The 18,807-nt window shown below is 44.8% G+C and overlaps 1 protein-coding gene across 1 annotated transcript in view; it reads right to left on the bottom strand.

Moving 5' to 3' along the window:
- Positions 1-18,807, bottom strand: part of LOC115438135 (F-box/WD repeat-containing protein 7-like) — an 82,579-nt gene that overhangs the window by 15,983 nt on the left and 47,789 nt on the right. The window contains exons 8-13 of the mRNA XM_030161545.1: positions 17,987-18,168; positions 13,877-14,102; positions 12,616-12,682; positions 9,902-10,045; positions 7,199-7,348; positions 6,301-6,435 (exon numbers count right to left, since the gene is read on the bottom strand). Of these exons, the coding sequence (XP_030017405.1) occupies positions 6,302-6,435; positions 7,199-7,348; positions 9,902-10,045; positions 12,616-12,682; positions 13,877-14,102; positions 17,987-18,168 (903 nt within the window). The 3' untranslated portion in view covers position 6,301. The remainder of the gene's footprint in view (positions 1-6,300; positions 6,436-7,198; positions 7,349-9,901; positions 10,046-12,615; positions 12,683-13,876; positions 14,103-17,986; positions 18,169-18,807) is intronic.

Here is an 18,807-nt window from a genome sequence, read left to right as displayed (position 1 = left end):
CTAACCCTACCCCTGGAACAGGTCAGGTAACCCTAACCCCTGGAACAGGTCAGGTAACCCTAACCCCTGGAACAGGTCAGGTAACCCTAACCCTAACCCCTGGAACAGGTCAGGTAACCCTAACCCCTGGAACAGGTCAGGTAACCCTAACCCTAACCCCTGGAACAGGTCAGGTAACCCTAACCCTAACCCTAACCCCTGGAACAGGTCAGGTAACCCTAACCCCTGGAACAGGTCAGGTAACCCTAACCCTAACCCCTGGAACAGGTCAGGTAACCCTAACCCTAACCCTAACCCCTGGAACAGGTCAGGTAACCCTAACCCTAACCCCTGGAACAGGTCAGGTAACCCTAACCCCTGGAACAGGTCAGGTAACCCTAACCCTAACCCCTGGAACAGGTCAGGTAACCCTAACCCCTGGAACAGGTCAGGTAACCCTAACCCTAACCCTAACCCCTGGAACAGGTCAGGTAACCCTAACCCTAACCCCTGGAACAGGTCAGGTAACCCTAACCCTAACCCCTGGAACAGGTCAGGTAACCCTAACCCTAACCCCTGGAACAGGTCAGGTAACCCTAACCCTAACCCTAACCCCTGGAACAGGTCAGGTAACCCTAACCCTAACCCCTGGAACAGGTCAGGTAACCCTAACCCTAACCCTGGAACAGGTCAGGTAACCCTAACCCCTGGAACAGGTCAGGTAACCCTAACCCTAACCCTAACCCCTGGAACAGGTCAGGTAACCCTAACCCCTGGAACAGGTCAGGTAACCCTAACCCTAACCCCTGGAACAGGTCAGGTAACCCTAACCCCTGGAACAGGTCAGGTAACCCTAACCCTAACCCTAACCCCTGGAACAGGTCAGGTAACCCTAACCCTAACCCCTGGAACAGGTCAGGTAACCCTAACCCTAACCCCTGGAACAGGTCAGGTAACCCTAACCCTAACCCTAACCCCTGGAACAGGTCAGGTAACCCTAACCCTAACCCCTGGAACAGGTCAGGTAACCCTAACCCTAACCCCTGGAACAGGTCAGGTAACCCTAACCCTAACCCCTGGAACAGGTCAGGTAACCCTAACCCTCACACCTGGAACAGGTCAGGTAACCCTAACCCCTGGAATAGGTCAGGTAACCCTAACCCTCACACCTGGAACAGGTCAGGTAACCCTAACCCCTGGAACAGGTCAGGTAACCCTAACCCTAACCCCTGGAACAGGTCAGGTAACCCTAACCCCTGGAACAGGTCAGGTAACCCTAACCCTCACACCTGGAACAGGTCAGGTAACCCTAACCCTCACACCTGGAACAGGTCAGGTAACCCTAACCCCTGGAACAGGTCAGGTAACCCTAACCCTAACCCCTGGAACAGGTCAGGTAACCCTAACCCTAACCCCTGGAACAGGTCAGGTAACCCTAACCCTACCCCTGGAACAGGTCAGGTAACCCTAACCCCTGGAACAGGTCAGGTAACCCTAACCCTAACCCCTGGAACAGGTCAGGTAACCCTAACCCCTGGAACAGGTCAGGTAACCCTAACCCTAACCCCTGGAACAGGTCAGGTAACCCTAACCCCTGGAACAGGTCAGGTAACCCTAACCCTAACCCTAACCCTAACCCCTGGAACAGGTCAGGTAACCCTAACCCTAACCCCTGGAACAGGTCAGGTAACCCTAACCCTAACCCCTGGAACAGGTCAGGTAACCCTAACCCTAACCCCTGGAACAGGTCAGGTAACCCTAACCCTCACACCTGGAACAGGTCAGGTAACCCTAACCCCTGGAACAGGTCAGGTAACCCTAACCCTAACCCCTGGAACAGGTCAGGTAACCCTAACCCTAACCCCTGGAACAGGTCAGGTAACCCTAACCCCTGGAACAGGTCAGGTAACCCTAACCCTAACCCTAACCCCTGGAACAGGTCAGGTAACCCTAACCCTAACCCTGGAACAGGCCAGGTAACCCTAACCCTAACCCCTGGAACAGGTCAGGTAACCCTAACCCTAACCCTAACCCCTGGAACAGGTCAGGTAACCCTAACCCTAACCCCTGGAACAGGTCAGGTAACCCTAACCCTAACCCCTGGAACAGGTCAGGTAACCCTAACCCTAACCCCTGGAACAGGTCAGGTAACCCTAACCCCTGGAACAGGTCAGGTAACCCTAACCCTAACCCCTGGAACAGGTCAGGTAACCCTAACCCCTGGAACAGGTCAGGTAACCCTAACCCTAACCCCTGGAACAGGTCAGGTAACCCTAACCCTAACCCTAACCCTAACCCCTGGAACAGGTCAGGTAACCCTAACCCTAACCCCTGGAACAGGTCAGGTAACCCTAACCCTAACCCCTGGAACAGGTCAGGTAACCCTAACCCTAACACCTGGAACAGGTCAGGTAACCCTAACCCCTGGAACAGGTCAGGTAACCCTAACCCTAACCCCTGGAACAGGTCAGGTAACCCTAACCCTAACCCCTGGAACAGGTCAGGTAACCCTAACCCCTGGAACAGGTCAGGTAACCCTAACCCTCACACCTGGAACAGGTCAGGTAACCCTAACCCTCACACCTGGAACAGGTCAGGTAACCCTAACCCCTGGAACAGGTCAGGTAACCCTAACCCTAACCCCTGGAACAGGTCAGGTAACCCTAACCCTAACCCCTGGAACAGGTCAGGTAACCCTAACCCCTGGAACAGGTCAGGTAACCCTAACCCTAACCCCTGGAACAGGTCAGGTAACCCTAACCCTAACCCCTGGAACAGGTCAGGTAACCCTAACCCTAACCCCTGGAACAGGTCAGGTAACCCTAACCCTAACCCCTGGAACAGGTCAGGTAACCCTAACCCTCACACCTGGAACAGGTCAGGTAACCCTAACCCTAACCCTAACCCCTGGAACAGGTCAGGTAACCCTAACCCTAACCCCTGGAACAGGTCAGGTAACCCTAACCCTAACCCCTGGAACAGGTCAGGTAACCCTAACCCTAACCCTAACCCCTGGAACAGGTCAGGTAACCCTAACCCTAACCCTGGAACAGGTCAGGTAACCCTAACCCTAACCCCTGGAACAGGTCAGGTAACCCTAACCCTAACCCCTGGAACAGGTCAGGTAACCCTAACCCCTGGAACAGGTCAGGTAACCCTAACCCTAACCCCTGGAACAGGTCAGCTAACCCTAACCCCTGGAACAGGTCAGGTAACCCTAACCCTAACCCCTGGAACAGGTCAGGTAACCCTAACCCTAACCCTAACCCTAACCCCTGGAACAGGTCAGGTAACCCTAACCCTAACCCCTGGAACAGGTCAGGTAACCCTAACCCTAACCCCTGGAACAGGTCAGGTAACCCTAACCCTAACCCCTGGAACAGGTCAGGTAACCCTAACCCTCACACCTGGAACAGGTCAGGTAACCCTAACCCTGGAACAGGTCAGGTAACCCTAACCCTAACCCCTGGAACAGGTCAGGTAACCCTAACCCTAACCCCTGGAACAGGTCAGGTAACCCTAACCCCTGGAACAGGTCAGGTAACCCTAACCCTCACACCTGGAACAGGTCAGGTAACCCTAACCCTCACACCTGGAACAGGTCAGGTAACCCTAACCCCTGGAACAGGTCAGGTAACCCTAACCCTAACCCCTGGAACAGGTCAGGTAACCCTAACCCTAACCCCTGGAACAGGTCAGGTAACCCTAACCCTACCCCTGGAACAGGTCAGGTAACCCTAACCCCTGGAACAGGTCAGGTAACCCTAACCCTAACCCCTGGAACAGGTCAGGTAACCCTAACCCTAACCCCTGGAACAGGTCAGGTAACCCTAACCCTACCCCTGGAACAGGTCAGGTAACCCTAACCCCTGGAACAGGTCAGGTAACCCTAACCCTAACCCCTGGAACAGGTCAGGTAACCCTAACCCTAACCCCTGGAACAGGTCAGGTAACCCTAACCCTAACCCCTGGAACAGGTCCACACTCTGGACTGAAACACCACCTGTTATCATCTAAACCTCTGCAGATCGCTGAAGGTGTTGCCTGGCAACAACAGCTGACTGGATTCATATCTGATACGTGTTGGTCTGAATCATTTATCTGATTTTCAATTTTTCATAGGCTAGGGAAATCCTGTGAAGAGAAAGTGGGTTAGTCGAAGAAAAAAAAAGTCTATTTAGTCTGAACAAGTCCACTTTTTCCAGCCCAGATGAATACATGGCTGCCCCCACAGTAACAGGTGTTCATGTTTGGAGTGTTCCCTTCTGCTTCTAAAGACAACACATCAGCTGATCTGGCAAGGGTCAAAGGTCAGCCACACATTAGTACTGTTTACAGACAACAGGAGCAGATCAGTCAGATATACCAGACTAACTTTCATGGAAATCACATTGGAAAAGTGACCAATAAGACAATACGATTGACCCGAACCCTAACCCTGATCTGATCTGATCCAACAGCCTTAACCCCAACCCTAACCTAAACCCAAACCCTCTGTCTGCCACATTAGGCTGTCATTGTGTAAAGTCTAGATAGATAGACTAGAACCCAGTCTAGGAGTCTGGAAGCTGTGGACTTGTACAGATGTGAGGCTCTGACTTTACTCCTTCTTCCCCACAGTGGTGTTCCTCCTCACAGGTGAACCCTTCGGTGGTGTTCCTCCTCACAGGTGAACCCTTCGGTGGTTTTTCTCCTCACAGGTGAACCCTTCAGTGGTTTTTCTCCTCACAGGTGAACCCTTCGGTGGTTTTCCTCCTCACAGGTGAACCCTTCGGTGGTTTTCACAGTTAAAGCAGCTGAAATGTTTGAAGCAGCTCATGCTCAGACGCTCCATCACCAGTTTATTGTGTTCTTTTTTTTCCACAGCACATGAGGCAGCCCAGAGATGGAACAAAAAACAGGAATTAAAAAAACCCACAAAAGACACCTGTTGTGCGAGCATGAAAACAAAACTGACTTTGGTTCACATTACGAGGGGCGACTGAAAAGTTTTGAGTCTAGCATGGTCAGGATTCAGATATGCAGACCAAATGTGGTCCATGAACTGTCACATCTCTTAATCCTGTCCGCTACATTTCTTGGTCGGATCAATCTTCTTCCCTGTTTTCCAAGTCCATGAATTTTCTGTATCAAGTGTTTCCTGAAAAATGGACAAACTGGAGTATCAGCACTGACACTCTTTGAGCCAAACCCATCCAATTTCTTGGATCGATTTGTGACTATGGATGAGACTGGGGTCCATCACAGTCCAAACTATGGAAACATCCCATGTCACCAACCCCAAAGAAGGCAAAGGGCGGACCCTCTGCTGGGAAGGTCATGGCCTCTGTTTTCTGGGATGCACAAGGAGTGCTACTGGTGGACTACCTCCAGAAGGGTTGGACCATCAATGGACTATACTACTGTGACTGACTGAAGCACCTACGCCAGAACATCAAGAAAAAGAGGCCAGGAATGATCCACTAAAGGGGTCTTGTTTCACCAGGACGATGCTCCAGCGCATTCATCAGTGGTTGCAATGGAAACCATTCAGGACTGTGGCTTCCAACTTGTTCGGCACCCACCAATATGGTGCCAGACCTAGCCCCGTCAGACTTCCACCTCCTCCCAAATCTCAAAAAGCATTTGGCTGGACAACGCTACAGCACTGATGAGGAGGTCACTGATGCTGTCAACTCCTACCAGAGGACCAACCAAAGGCGCTCCGTCACTGCTGGTGGAAGTGTGTGGACTCACAAGAGGACTACGATGAAAAACAGGCCAATAAAGTACTTCTACCTCCTACCATCTCTTGGAGGCTCAAAACTTTTCAGTCGCCCCTCGTAGTTTGTCTGTAAATGCTGTGGTCTGTATGGTCTGCAGCTTGGGTTCAACCTCCTCATTGGTTCAGCTGCAGAAAAACTCCGCCTCCCTCCTCATTGGTTCAGCTGCAGAAAAACTCCGCCTCCCTCCTCATTGGTTACTCCTGCTTACATTCAATTCAACATTTTCTCTTAAACTCTGTCTGCGTTACGCCTTGAAGAGGTTTTAGATCCGATCAAATGCTGTCCCTCCTGTTCAATATTCATATTTCACCACAGAAGCATTTCCATCCATGTCTCCGTCCATCAGAGCATCAAACATTCATTGTCAGATTTTTTGTCCATGTGGAAAAAAAACCTCCAGAATTCCATCCTGATGAGTGGGAACATTCATGTGTCTGACTGTTTTAAAGCAGCCTCCACTTTGGTCGTAGAAGTCTGAGTGTGCGTTTGAAAACTCCACCTTCACAGTTTGGTCAGTTCAGGGTTAGGGTTAGAGTCCTCTTCAGTCCGTCTCCTCTTCAGTCCGTCTCCTTCTTCCTGTCATCCAGGTCAAAGTCCAGAACCAGCAGTTTGGTTTCCTCTGTACCGTTTCTGCTGCCGGCGGCACAAACCAGACGAGTGTCCGACGCTCGGATTCTCCACACCACACCACCTGAGGACCAAAGAGAAATGAGTGCTTTAATGTGGTCCGCTAACATTTAGACCAGTCAGTCCCAGACTCCAGATGGTCCTGGTTTAATGTGGTCCATGAACCATTAGACCGGTCAGATGGTCCTGGCACATGCACAAGGCTAAGATCATGTATTAGCTCCTCTTCAGTGTCAGTGTGAAAGGTAAATTAAAGGTGCGTCAGACTTTCATCCCCAGTGTTTCCTCAGATCTGTCCGTCCTCAGTCCTCTCCTCAGTTTCATTGGTCTGTTCGTCTGTCTGTCATTCCTCAGCTGAATCTCTTCCTCATGCTGAACACTTTCTTAGTTCCATCCACCACAAACAAACACTTCTGAGGACTTTTGTTGCGACGTGCATTATGGGAAGCGGAGGTTCGTGCAGCCGCCTGACAGCAGCAGCTGGAACAGACATGACGCATCCAGCGGCTGCACAAACCTCCGCTTCCCACAAACATGTAGACAGAATTCTGCAGATGCTGAGTTCCCTCCTGACTCTGTTTGTTAAAGATGTTAAATTAGTCTGAGGTTTGGATGGATGTCCTTCCTCAGTCCACTTCTGGTCAGTACTAACCCATGCAGACCAGGACCATCCAATAAGACCTGCAGCTGTGGACATGCTCTGACCCACTATGAACCTGAACCTTCAGGACTTTTCTGGTATCTATTGTAAATGTCCTCATTAAATCCATTTGTCCTGACCTGATCCTTGGCTTAAATCTGTTTGTGTGTGTTTGTGCGGTCCTGACCTGATCCTCGGCTCTGCAGCGCCACCACGTCTCGGATCCAGGCGCCGGTCCTCAGGTCCCACAGTTTGACCGTCCCATCATCAGAACTGGACAGAACCAGGCCACGGCAGAACTGAAGGCACGTCACCGCAGACTGGTGTTTATGAGGACCTGAAAGACCAGACCACAACAGGACCATGTGACCTTTGACCTCAGACTGGTGTTTATGAGGACCTGAAAGACCAGACCACAACAGGACCATGTGACCTTTGCCCTCAGACTGGTGTTTATGAGGACCTGAAAGACCAGACCACAACAGGACCATGTGACCTTTGACCTCAGACTGGTGTTTATGAGGACCTGAAAGACCAGACCACAACAGGACCATGTGACCTTTGACCTCAGACTGGTGTTTATGAGGACCTGAAAGACCAGACCACAACAGGACCATGTGACCTTTGACCTCAGACTGGTGTTTATGAGGACCTGAAAGACCAGACCACAACAGGACCATGTGACCTTTGACCTCAGACTGGTGTTTATGAGGACCTGAAAGACCAGACCACAACAGGACCATGTGACCTTTGCCCTCAGACTGGTGTTTATGAGGACCTGAAAGACCAGACCACAACAGGACCATGTGACCTTTGACCTCAGACTGGTGTTTATAAGGATCTGAAATATTTCATTTCCATTTTATTTGTTTATTTCGACAGGGACAATGCACAGTATACATGAACCTTAAACAGGACAGATGTAGTGTTCCAGGTTCTAACACTAGTGCTCATTTCCACCTGTAGTCTCTGAACAGGCTGATGTTAGCATTAAAAGAACAGATATTAATAAAAACTAAACAGTAAAAAATAAAAATAAATAAATAAATAAATAAATAAAATATTTTATATATATATATATATATATATATATATATATATATATATATATATATATATATATATATATATATATATATATATATATATCAGAAATATAAGCACACACTGCCCTTATATTGTCTTTTTGCAGGATTTGAAGAAAAGCATGGAGAAAGTTTTCAGTCTCATTTCCATTCCCATTTGAATCTATAGACTTGGAAAACAGAACCAGGGCAGAACACACTGACAGGATAAATATCTGTTCAGAATATTGTCGGTAGCAGAAAAAAAGCCATCAGTAGGAAGTGACTAAAAAAGGATTCACCAAAAACAGAGGAGTGGACAGAGGTTATAGATGACGTCTATAGGATGGAGGAGTGGACTGTGGGTCCGACTGGATTCAGACAAATTCACCAAGTGTTAGAAAAACTGGGTCGATTTCCTAAAACTATGAAGAACAGATGTGAGTGGATCAGTCATGTGCATTTAGATCCATGGAAAGCCTGGGTTCATGCTACACTTTAAGTGTTCAACGTTCATCTTATTCAGGGGAAAAGAATGGAATTTGAAATATATGTTATTTCCCTTTGACTATATTTCTGGATACTTTGTATATTTTTATTATTTCTGTCAATGCTCCCCTGTTTGAGTAGGTTTTTGTGTTTTGTTTTCTTTACATACATAGAAGTCATGTACACAGTGTAAAATGCTAAAATAATGCTGACTGAAAAATAATAATAAAAAGATAATTACGGAAAAAAAAAAAAAGAAATACCAGCACACATCAGAAGCCTGTGACCTCTGACCTCACCACCAAAGGAAGACACAGTGCTTTGTAAATGTGGGATCTATGACTAAGAAAAAACTCATTAGAGTTAAAGCAGTGGCTGGAGACTCAGCGTTTCATCTGACACATTCACACTTCACCCTTTCATGCATGAATTATCAGAACCTTGGTCAATACTTCTTTCTTGAGTGTTTTTATTCCTCTTTAGGCATGAAAAAAACAATGCAATTGATTTTTTTATTTTTTTTTATGAACCTATTTTTCATGGAGTTAGAAAAATGTCCACTCAGCTGGACACCATGTGTTTAATTTATGAAGCAAAGAAACATTTATTTAAAAAATCATCATCACAAAGTGATATACTGTGTGAAAACTATTGAAATAAAAACATTTTAAATGCCACTAATTGCTCAATTGCTACTGTTTTCTCACATTTTCTCATATTCTAATGTTAGTTCTTACTCGTTTCAGACCCAGGGATTTGACAGTTTCAGCTTTTTTACATTAAAAAATTGTCTTGATTGGAAACTGCATAATGCAACAGTTTTTTCAGGTACATTTTTAAAATAATTTTTATTTATTTATTGATATTTTAATGGAATGTCCTTTGCAATGCACAGCATTTTTAAAGTTAAACTGTCAAACTTTTGTCCCCTACAGAGGACACAATGCAGTACCGGGTCTGAGGAGGAGATGCAAAAAAAAAACAACAAAAAAAAGCTTTTTGTTTCAGAAAACTGTTAATTACAGTCTAATAACAAATAGCAACTGATTTCCACTCAGTCCTGTCAGTGCAGATCAGGTTTATGTAGAACAGTACAGTTACACTAATGGACTGAATGTATGTGGATTATTATGGGATGGTGCATTAGTGTCCACTGTGTTGGCTGATATGGAACTGAAACACCAAACCCATGAATATACAAGAGAACAGCTGGAGAACAACTGACCACTGGACTGACCACTGGAGTGACCACTATGTATGAAAGGGTTAAGAGGATGGAGGGGGTGACAACAGATGTCATCATTTTCCTTTTCCTCCTGTGGTTTTCCTCCTCTCACCTTGTAACGTATGCAGACACTGTCCAGTCCGGATGTCCCACACTCGGACGGTGGAGTCGGCGTTCCCAGACACCAGGATGTTGTCTCGCAGCTCCATCCCACTGGTCAGAGACTGGTGTCCGGTCAGCGTGTGGACACACCCACCTGGAGGACACACCCCCAAGTTCAACATTTATGTTTGAAATTATAGCTCAACATGGATATGGTCAATATGATACTGCCTAATACGATCCATATGAACCTCCTCAGACCAGCTGTGGGTTTAATGTTCACATCTGTGGATGAGAGTTTCACAGCTTTACACAAAAAAAGAAGAGTGTCCACCACAAAGGACATTCCATCCAAATGTTCCAAACTGCATCTGAAAAAACTGTTGCATCAGGATGTTTCCAATACAGACACTGATTGAATAAACAACAACAAAACATGGTACTGTGCTGATATTTCCTGGGTCTGAGGAGGATACATACAATCTGTTCCATTTTTTGACAGACAGACAGACAGATAGATAGACAGACAGACAGACAGACAGACAGAGACACAGACAGACAGACAGACAGACAGACAGACAGACAGACAGACAGATGGACAGATAGATAGATAGATAGATAGATAGATAGATAGATAGATAGATAGATAGATAGATAGATAGATAGATAGACAGACAGACAGACAGACAGACAGACAGATGGAGACACAGACAGACAGACAGACGGACAGATAGATAGATAGATAGACAGACAGACAGACAGACAGACAGACAGACAGACAGACAGATAGATAGATAGATAGATAGATAGATAGATAGATAGATAGATAGATAGATAGATAGATAGATAGATAGATAGATAGATAGATAGATAGATAGATAGACAGACAGACAGACAGACAGACAGACAGATGGAGACACAGACAGACAGACAGACGGACAGATAGATAGATAGATAGACAGACAGACAGACAGACAGACAGACAGATGGAGACACAGACAGACAGACAGACAGATGGACAGATAGATAGATAGACAGACAGACAGACAGACAGACAGACAGACAGACAGACAGACAGATAGATAGATAGATAGATAGATAGATAGATAGATAGATAGATAGATACATAGATAGATAGATAGACAGACAGACAGACAGACAGACAGACAGACAGACAGACAGACAGACAGACAGACAGACAGACAGACAGACAGACAGACAGACAGATAGATAGATAGATAGACAGACAGACAGACAGACAGACAGACAGACAGACAGACAGACAGACAGACAGACAGACAGACAGACAGATAGATAGATAGATAGATAGATAGATAGATAGATAGATAGATAGATAGATAGATAGATAGATAGATAGATAGATAGATAGATAGATAGATAGATAGATAGATACATTATTGATCCTTTGCAGGAAACTGTTTGGTCACTACAGCAGCAGTACAACTGTACAAAAAACACACTGAACATCACAACACACATCCCACATACAACCAACAATGGAATAAAGAAGTGTTTACAAACAGAAGAAAATATATATATATATATATATATATATATATATATATATATATATATATATATATTTTTTATTTATTTTTTTTTTTTAATACATAAAATAAAAGTAATGTAAGAGATAACCCTAACCCTATAGTGTGCACAGCATACTATAATTTATGGCCCAGTGATATTAAAAAGTCTAATGGCAGCAGGAAGGAAGGAGCTCCTACTGCGGTCAGTCCTGGACTGGGGGGGGGGGGCAGTCTGTGGCTGAAGGTGCTCTCCCTGAACACCTCCAGATTGGGGGGAGGGGGGTCAGATGTGTTCCTCTAAATAGCGTCCATCTTCCTGAGCATTCTGGCCCCATCCACCTGTTGAACTGGGTCCACTTCACCTGTTGAACTGGGTCCAGACCACCTGTTGAACTGGGTCCAGTCCACCTGTTGAACTGGGTCCAGTCCACCTGTTGAACTGGGTCCACTTCACCTGTTGAACTGGGTCCAGACCACCTGTTGAACTGGGTCCACTTCACCTGTTGAACTGGGTCCACTTCACCTGTTGAACTGGGTCCAGACCACCTGTTGAACTGGGTCCACTTCACCTGTTGAACTGGGTCCAGACCACCTGTTGAACTGGGTCCACTTCACCTGTTGAACTGGGTCCACTTCACCTGTTGAACTGGGTCCACTTCACCTGTTGAACTGGGTCCAGTCCACCTGTTGAACTGGGTCCACTTCACCTGTTGAACTGGGTCCAGTCCACCTGCTGAACTGGGTCCACTTCACCTGTTGAACTGGGTCCACTTCACCTGTTGAACTGGGTCCACTTCACCTGTTGAACTGGGTCCAGTCCACCTGCTGAACTGGGTCCAGTCCAGTCCCAATGATGGAGCTGGATTTCTTCATCAGTTTGTTCAGTCTGTTTGTGTCTGAAATGTGAGCCCCCCCCCCCCCCCCCCCCCCCCCCCCCCCCAGTCTGGTAGACGCTGCACACAAGAGGACTGGACCTGTTAAAGGACTTGAATCTCCGTAGGACACAGAGTCTACTTTGGCCCTTCTCTCCAAGTGCTTTTCTAGTTTTATTTCATTTCCACAAGCTTCGTCTTTTGATAATTTGGAAAATGGACCAAAGAGAGGCTACAACAAGTGGACGGACGATGAGGGACTTTGACTGGACAACATGAAATGATGGAGTTTGTGTGTGTACCTGTTTCTGCATCCCAGACTCTGATGGAAGTATCCAACGAACCACTGACCACAAACACACCATCAAACTGCAGAAGGAGAAAGGAGGAGTTTACAGCACACACCAGTGTACACTGTAAAAAAACCTGCCATTTAACAGAAGTTTCACTGTTTATTTGACAGATTTGTCCTGTATTTTTCAGATCCAGGAAAATATCAATGAAATGACATAAACAGACTGATTTTAAATGTCAAATGGAAAAGAACAGGAAAATACTGCAACTGTGAATAAGCACAACATTTACATTTTTTAAAAGATGTTTTTTTTCCACAGAAAAATACAGTTCAAATACATTTACAAATGTATCATAATTTCATAAATATTTCTTTTCTATTTATGAGATTAAACTGTTAATTTGAAGTTTAATACTGTAAAAAAAAAAAAAAAAAAAAAACAGATAAAATTACTGACAGTTAACAGTAACAGAAGTATTAGTTCTGTCAGTTGAACCAGACTTGTTTGTTAATTGACAAATATCTTGTGTAATTACAGGAGGTTTCACAACAAAAATGTTGAATAAATGCATTTTTGTGAATGTATAACATGTATAAGCACTGATAAACTGTCCAAATACAGTTTTTATCAGTGGATTGGACAACTGAGTCTCACTGAAAATTATTTATATATATATTTACAGGGAATTGGATTGTTTTAATACATGTAAATATTCTTTATTCAACATTAAAAAGTCAAAAAAAAAAGCAAAATCTCATGTAAAGTTAGGGCAAAAAACTGTATTTGAATTATGGAAAATTACCGTATTTTTTATCAGTGTGTGTGTGTGTGTGTGTGTGTGTGTACCTGTAGTGAGTACACTCTGTTAGTGTGTCCTTGCAGTGTGTGTGTGTGTGTGCACCTGTAGTGAGTACACTCTGTTAGTGTGTCCTTGCAGTGTGTGTGTGTGTGTGTGTGTACCTGTAGTGAGTACACTCTGTTAGTGTGTCCTTGCAGTGTGTGTGTGTGTGTGTACCTGTAGTGAGTACACTCTGTTAGTGTGTCCTTGCAGTGTGTGTGTGTGTGTGTGTGTGTACCTGTAGTGAGTACACTCTGTTAGTGTGTCCTTGCAGTGTGTGTGTGTGTGTGTGTGTACCTGTAGTGAGTACACTCTGTTAGTGTGTCCTTGCAGTGTGTGTGTGTGTGTGTGTGTACCTGTAGTGAGTACACTCTGTTAGTGTGTCCTTGCAGTGTGTGTGTGTGTGTGTGTGTGTGTGTGTGTGTGTACCTGTAGTGAGTACACTCTGTTAGTGTGTCCTTGCAGTGTGTGCAGACACACTTCACTCTCTGCGTCCCACACTTTCACCATGTAGTCGTATCCTCCTGACACCACTCGGCGTCCGTCATACTGAACGCAGCGCACCGCCGCCACGTGTCCCGTCAGCACGTGTTCGCAGCGTCCTGTCGACACGTCCCAAACACGAAGTGTGGTGTCTCTGGAGCCGGACACCACCCTGAGAAAACAACACACACACACAAAAAGAATAATAAAAAAAAGAACTCACAGGTGGACCAGGTGGACCCAGTTTACAGTCTGATTGATCACTCGGCTTTTTTTGTCAATCTGTGCGTTTCCATGACAACTGTTCTTCCTGGTTTAATCTGATTAAAGGTTGGATCCTATTTCAGATGCCCATGTAAACACCTTATTCCAGTTGAAAAAGAAAAGTTGGGATTAAATTTAAACCTGATTAAAGTCACTGGTTTAATCTCCTTTTGAATGCAGTCTAGTCTTCCCAAAGCGTTCCAGTGGGCTATTCTGATGGAACCTACCAGCCTGGAAAACCCTGAAGGAACAGTTCAACACCTAAAAACCACCTAAAAAACACCCAAAAATTACCCAAAAATCACCTAAAAATCACCCAAAAAACACCAAAAAAACACCTAAAAACCACCCAAAAAACACCCAAAAAACACCCAAAAAACACCAAAAAAACACCTAAAAACCACCCAAAAAACACCAAAAAACACCTAAAACCACCTAAAACCACCCAAAAACCACCCAAAAAACACCAAAAAAACACCTAAAAACCACCCAAAAAACACCCAAAAAACACCCAAAAAACACCAAAAAAACACCTAAAAACCACCCAAAAAACACCAAAAAAACACCTAAAACCACCTAAAAACCACCCAAAAACCACCCAAAAAACACCAAAAAAACACCTAAAAACCACCCAAAAAACACCAAAAAAACCACCTAAAAACCACCCAAAAAACACCAAAAAAACACCTAAAAACCACCCAAAAAACACCTAAAAACCACCCAAAAATCACCAAAAAAAACACCTAAAAACCACCCAAAAACAACCTAAAAATTATTCAAAAAACACTAGTTAGTTCACCACTGGCTTTGGATTCATTCATTTGTCCTGAACTAATGAGTTCCACAAGTGGGACAAACAGTTTGAACTGCAGCCCTGACGTTAGCTTAGCTTAGCCTAGCTTAGCATAATGGCTTCATTCCTCTGCTCAGACGTAGCCAGGCTTTTAGAGGTGATTTGTAGTATTTTAGGAGTGATTTGGGTCAGTTCAGTTCTCCCTAATCATTCCTTTAGTCCGCTGGGGTCAATATGATCACAAACTGAGGCTCAGATCATGGTCATGTGACTTACTGCAGGAAGAAAATCTGGGCAAATAAAAGCTAATGCAAAGCTAAAACGCTAAAGCAAAGCTAATTTAGCGCATGCATCCCTTCAACAAAAAGATTTTCCAACTTCCGTCAACACAACAGTCCACAGATTGTATGAGTGCAGTAAGTCGCAGATCTGAAGAAATAATTAGAGAGAATGGGATTTGACAAAATCACTGACAAAAGATGACAAATCACCTTTAAAAACTGGATATGTGTGACCATGGAAATGCAGTGACTATGCTAAGCTAACAGAAGGGCTAAGCTAACAGAAGGGCTAAGCTAACAGAAGGGCTAAGCTAAGCTAACAGAAGGGCTGCCAGAGCCCAATAAATGTTTCTCATGTAAACCTTTATCCAGGTTTAACGTTTCCATGGAAACAGAAGAGAAAGTACTTCAGTTCCAGATTAATTTCTTCTGGAAAAATAAATTGGATTTAAAAAACCTCATGTAACCGTACCCAATATGTTTTCCCAACAAAATATTTTCCAATTTCTGGAATTAGATGTAGTCACTTGAGTTTGACATATTTCATTCCATGTATCTTCCCTTCATTCTACCAACAGTTCAGTTCTTTTTTCCATTTACCTCTAATACACAGAGTTGAAGTTCTCCTGTTCCACACCAATCCCTCACACAGTTTGGATCTCACTTTTCCTCCTTCGTTCTTATACTCATTACCCACAGTTTCAGTCATCTGGTTTATTTCACCTGGGAGCTCTGGTTTGATCTGTTTTTGATAATGGTCTCTGATCTGCAGGTACAGAAGAAGCCATGATTGGGCTGTTGTTTTTTAAGACAAAAAAAATGTATTTCAGCTCAAATGTGCTCAGAGGTCTTCTTTGTTCAAATTAAATCAACCTCAGTGAATCTGTCACATCAGCCTCCAGACGTTAGTATGTCTTGTCTGTCATTTCCTGTTTTATTTTGTTAAGTCCTCCTCATGTGTCATGTCTGGTGTCTTTACTTCCTGTTCCATTACTCCCACCTGTCTGATTACCTTTCCCCGCCCTGTTTGTTCCACCTGTGTCTGGTGTTCTCCCCTCCCTCTTGTGTATTTAAGCCTGTGTCTTTGGATCCTGTCTGTCTGTCTGTCTGTCTGTCTGTTTTTGACCTGGACTGCCTTTCTGACTCCTGCCTTTTGCCTGACCCTTGTCTGTGCCTCTGCCTCCAACTGAATCCACATGTGTTTGACCTTCTGCCTGTTTTACTGGTACATGAGTCTGCCTGGTCCTAATGTCCTGTTGCCCATCCGTTTACTTACCCATGTATGATCTGGTTTGGACTCTGACAGTTCTTTGTTTTTCTCTAGTCGGGTTACCGACACGTTACCGGTCCGGGCGCTGAAGCCCAATCTCCGGTCCTGTCTCTGGATCCTGTGAAGAGTCCGGGACCCATTGTCTGCAAGGATCTGCTTATTAATACTGTCTGTGAATTGTCATTTATTACTGTGTTTAATAAACACAGTGAACTTTTACGTCTGTCTGCGGGTCTTGCAATTGGGTTTGGTTTCTGTACTCAGACCATTACAGAATCCAAAGGAACTTTGTGTTGGTAAATGACAGTTGTTCAAATGGACAGGATTTCACTTCTGTTCAACATGTTGATGCTCATATGAACTATGTTTTCAGCTCCAAAATGAACCATTTCAGCACAATTAATGCTATATTTTCATGTCACAAATGGACAAGTTCTATTTGAACTGAACTGAGCTGAAAAACAAATCTTCTCTTCTTTTGGATTCCCCAGTTTTTCTTCCCAGATTCTCTCCTCCATATCACATGTTTTATTTGTACAGGTTCAATCTGGAGTATGGTGCTGATCCATCCTGCTTCTGTTCCACCAATACATACATGAAGAATGGCACACAGCACTGTTTACATCAACACTTTTACAATAAGAAGCATTTTTAGACACAAAGAACAATTCTAGATTGTTCTTTCCTCTTTAGTCTGATGCTAAACTATCCAATAAATAATAGTGCTCCTAGTTTTTGCACAGGGATCATTAGTGTAAACGCTGACATGGCTGCAGAGCATCAGTATGATGGGATCCACAACAACCATGTCACATCCGTCCACTGACACATTTAGTGTTTTTGTGTCAGCTGGGATTGTTTTAGATCCACAATACCAACATTTAGGAAGAAGAGCACAATTAGCAATAGGAAGTCTAGAAGTTTATTCCTAATAAAGTACTGGGACTGACCAGAGCATCATGGGTAATGTCACGTCCGTCCACCAGCAAAAGTTTTCACATCCACGTGCTATTCCAAATCCAATATTTATGAAAATAGAGCTTCCACTGTCAGAGAATATCAGTAGTCTGTGCACAAATGGATTAGCATTATTTACACACACTTCTGTGACTGTAGGACAACTGTTCTGGACACAAATGGACACTCATGTGACCCCGAAGGACATTTTAGCTGAAATGCATTTGATAAATAACCAATCTGTGCTTCTGTCCACGCTTGTGTGTATGTTACGTGTAAAAGTCAATACCCTCTCTACGGCGGTTGCCATGGATACGAGGGGCAGACACCAGGCAGAGCCAGAGTCTGACAGACCCTTCAAATGTGTGTGTGCATTAAAGTGTGTGTAGGATTTAAAGAGAGTGAGTGAGTGTTTAGGTCACTGTGGTTGTCATGGCGACAGTAGCGGCAGAATGTGGGGCGTGTACGTGCTAGTGTGGAATGTACGTTACCGGTTGCCATGGAGATGCATGCAGCGCACGGTGGAGGTGTGTCCGTACAGCGTGTGGACACACTGTCCGCTGTCGGCATCCCACACACGCAGCGTCCTGTCGGTGGAGCCGCTGATCACCGTGGTAACAGCCATCTGACTGCACCACACCCCACCAGTGTGACCGGTGAGCGTCCGTAAACACTGAGAGGACAACAACAACAACAACGACAATGACAATTGAATTAATGAGCAGGTCAGATGTAGTCACATGTACCAAACACAAACATTAATACATGGAGCATGTATTTGTCAGAGCAGTGATCAAATTTATTGATTTATTTCAATATTTTTATTTTATTTTTGTTTTAAATCACTGATGGAGAAAAGTACTTAAATCTAAGTTTATTAGACCATTCATATGTGTGAAAACCCTCTGATTCTAAACTGTGTGAACTTGTACAATGTGTGTGTGTGTGTGTGTGTGCGCATGTGCAGAGTGTGTGTGTTCACTTTCACATCTACCTGTGAAGGACACAGAGAGAAAAGGAAAAGCAGAGCAGGAGGGAGAACACAAAGTTTCACCTTGAAGGTGTTGCAGGGATGGTTGCCGTGGCAACAGAAAGGCAAACTTTGCCTTGGCAACTGTTGCAGAGAGGAGGGGACGTTAGTGCAACGCTGCAGTTAGAACATGTTCAGCAGAGCTCAGACTGGACCAGTCCAGAAAAAATATTCACCTCCACCAAGGACGGTCTGGTTTGGGTGGTGTCTGTCTGTCTGTCTGTCTGTCTGTCTGTCTCTGTCTGTCTGTCTGTCTGTCTGTCTGTTTGTCTGTCTGTCTGT

This window comes from Sphaeramia orbicularis, chromosome 18 (assembly GCF_902148855.1).
Source record: "Sphaeramia orbicularis chromosome 18, fSphaOr1.1, whole genome shotgun sequence".
Taxonomy (NCBI): domain Eukaryota; kingdom Metazoa; phylum Chordata; class Actinopteri; order Kurtiformes; family Apogonidae; genus Sphaeramia; species Sphaeramia orbicularis.
Note: the sequence above shows the minus strand (reverse complement) of the source record. Positions and strands in the feature narration are given on the sequence as shown.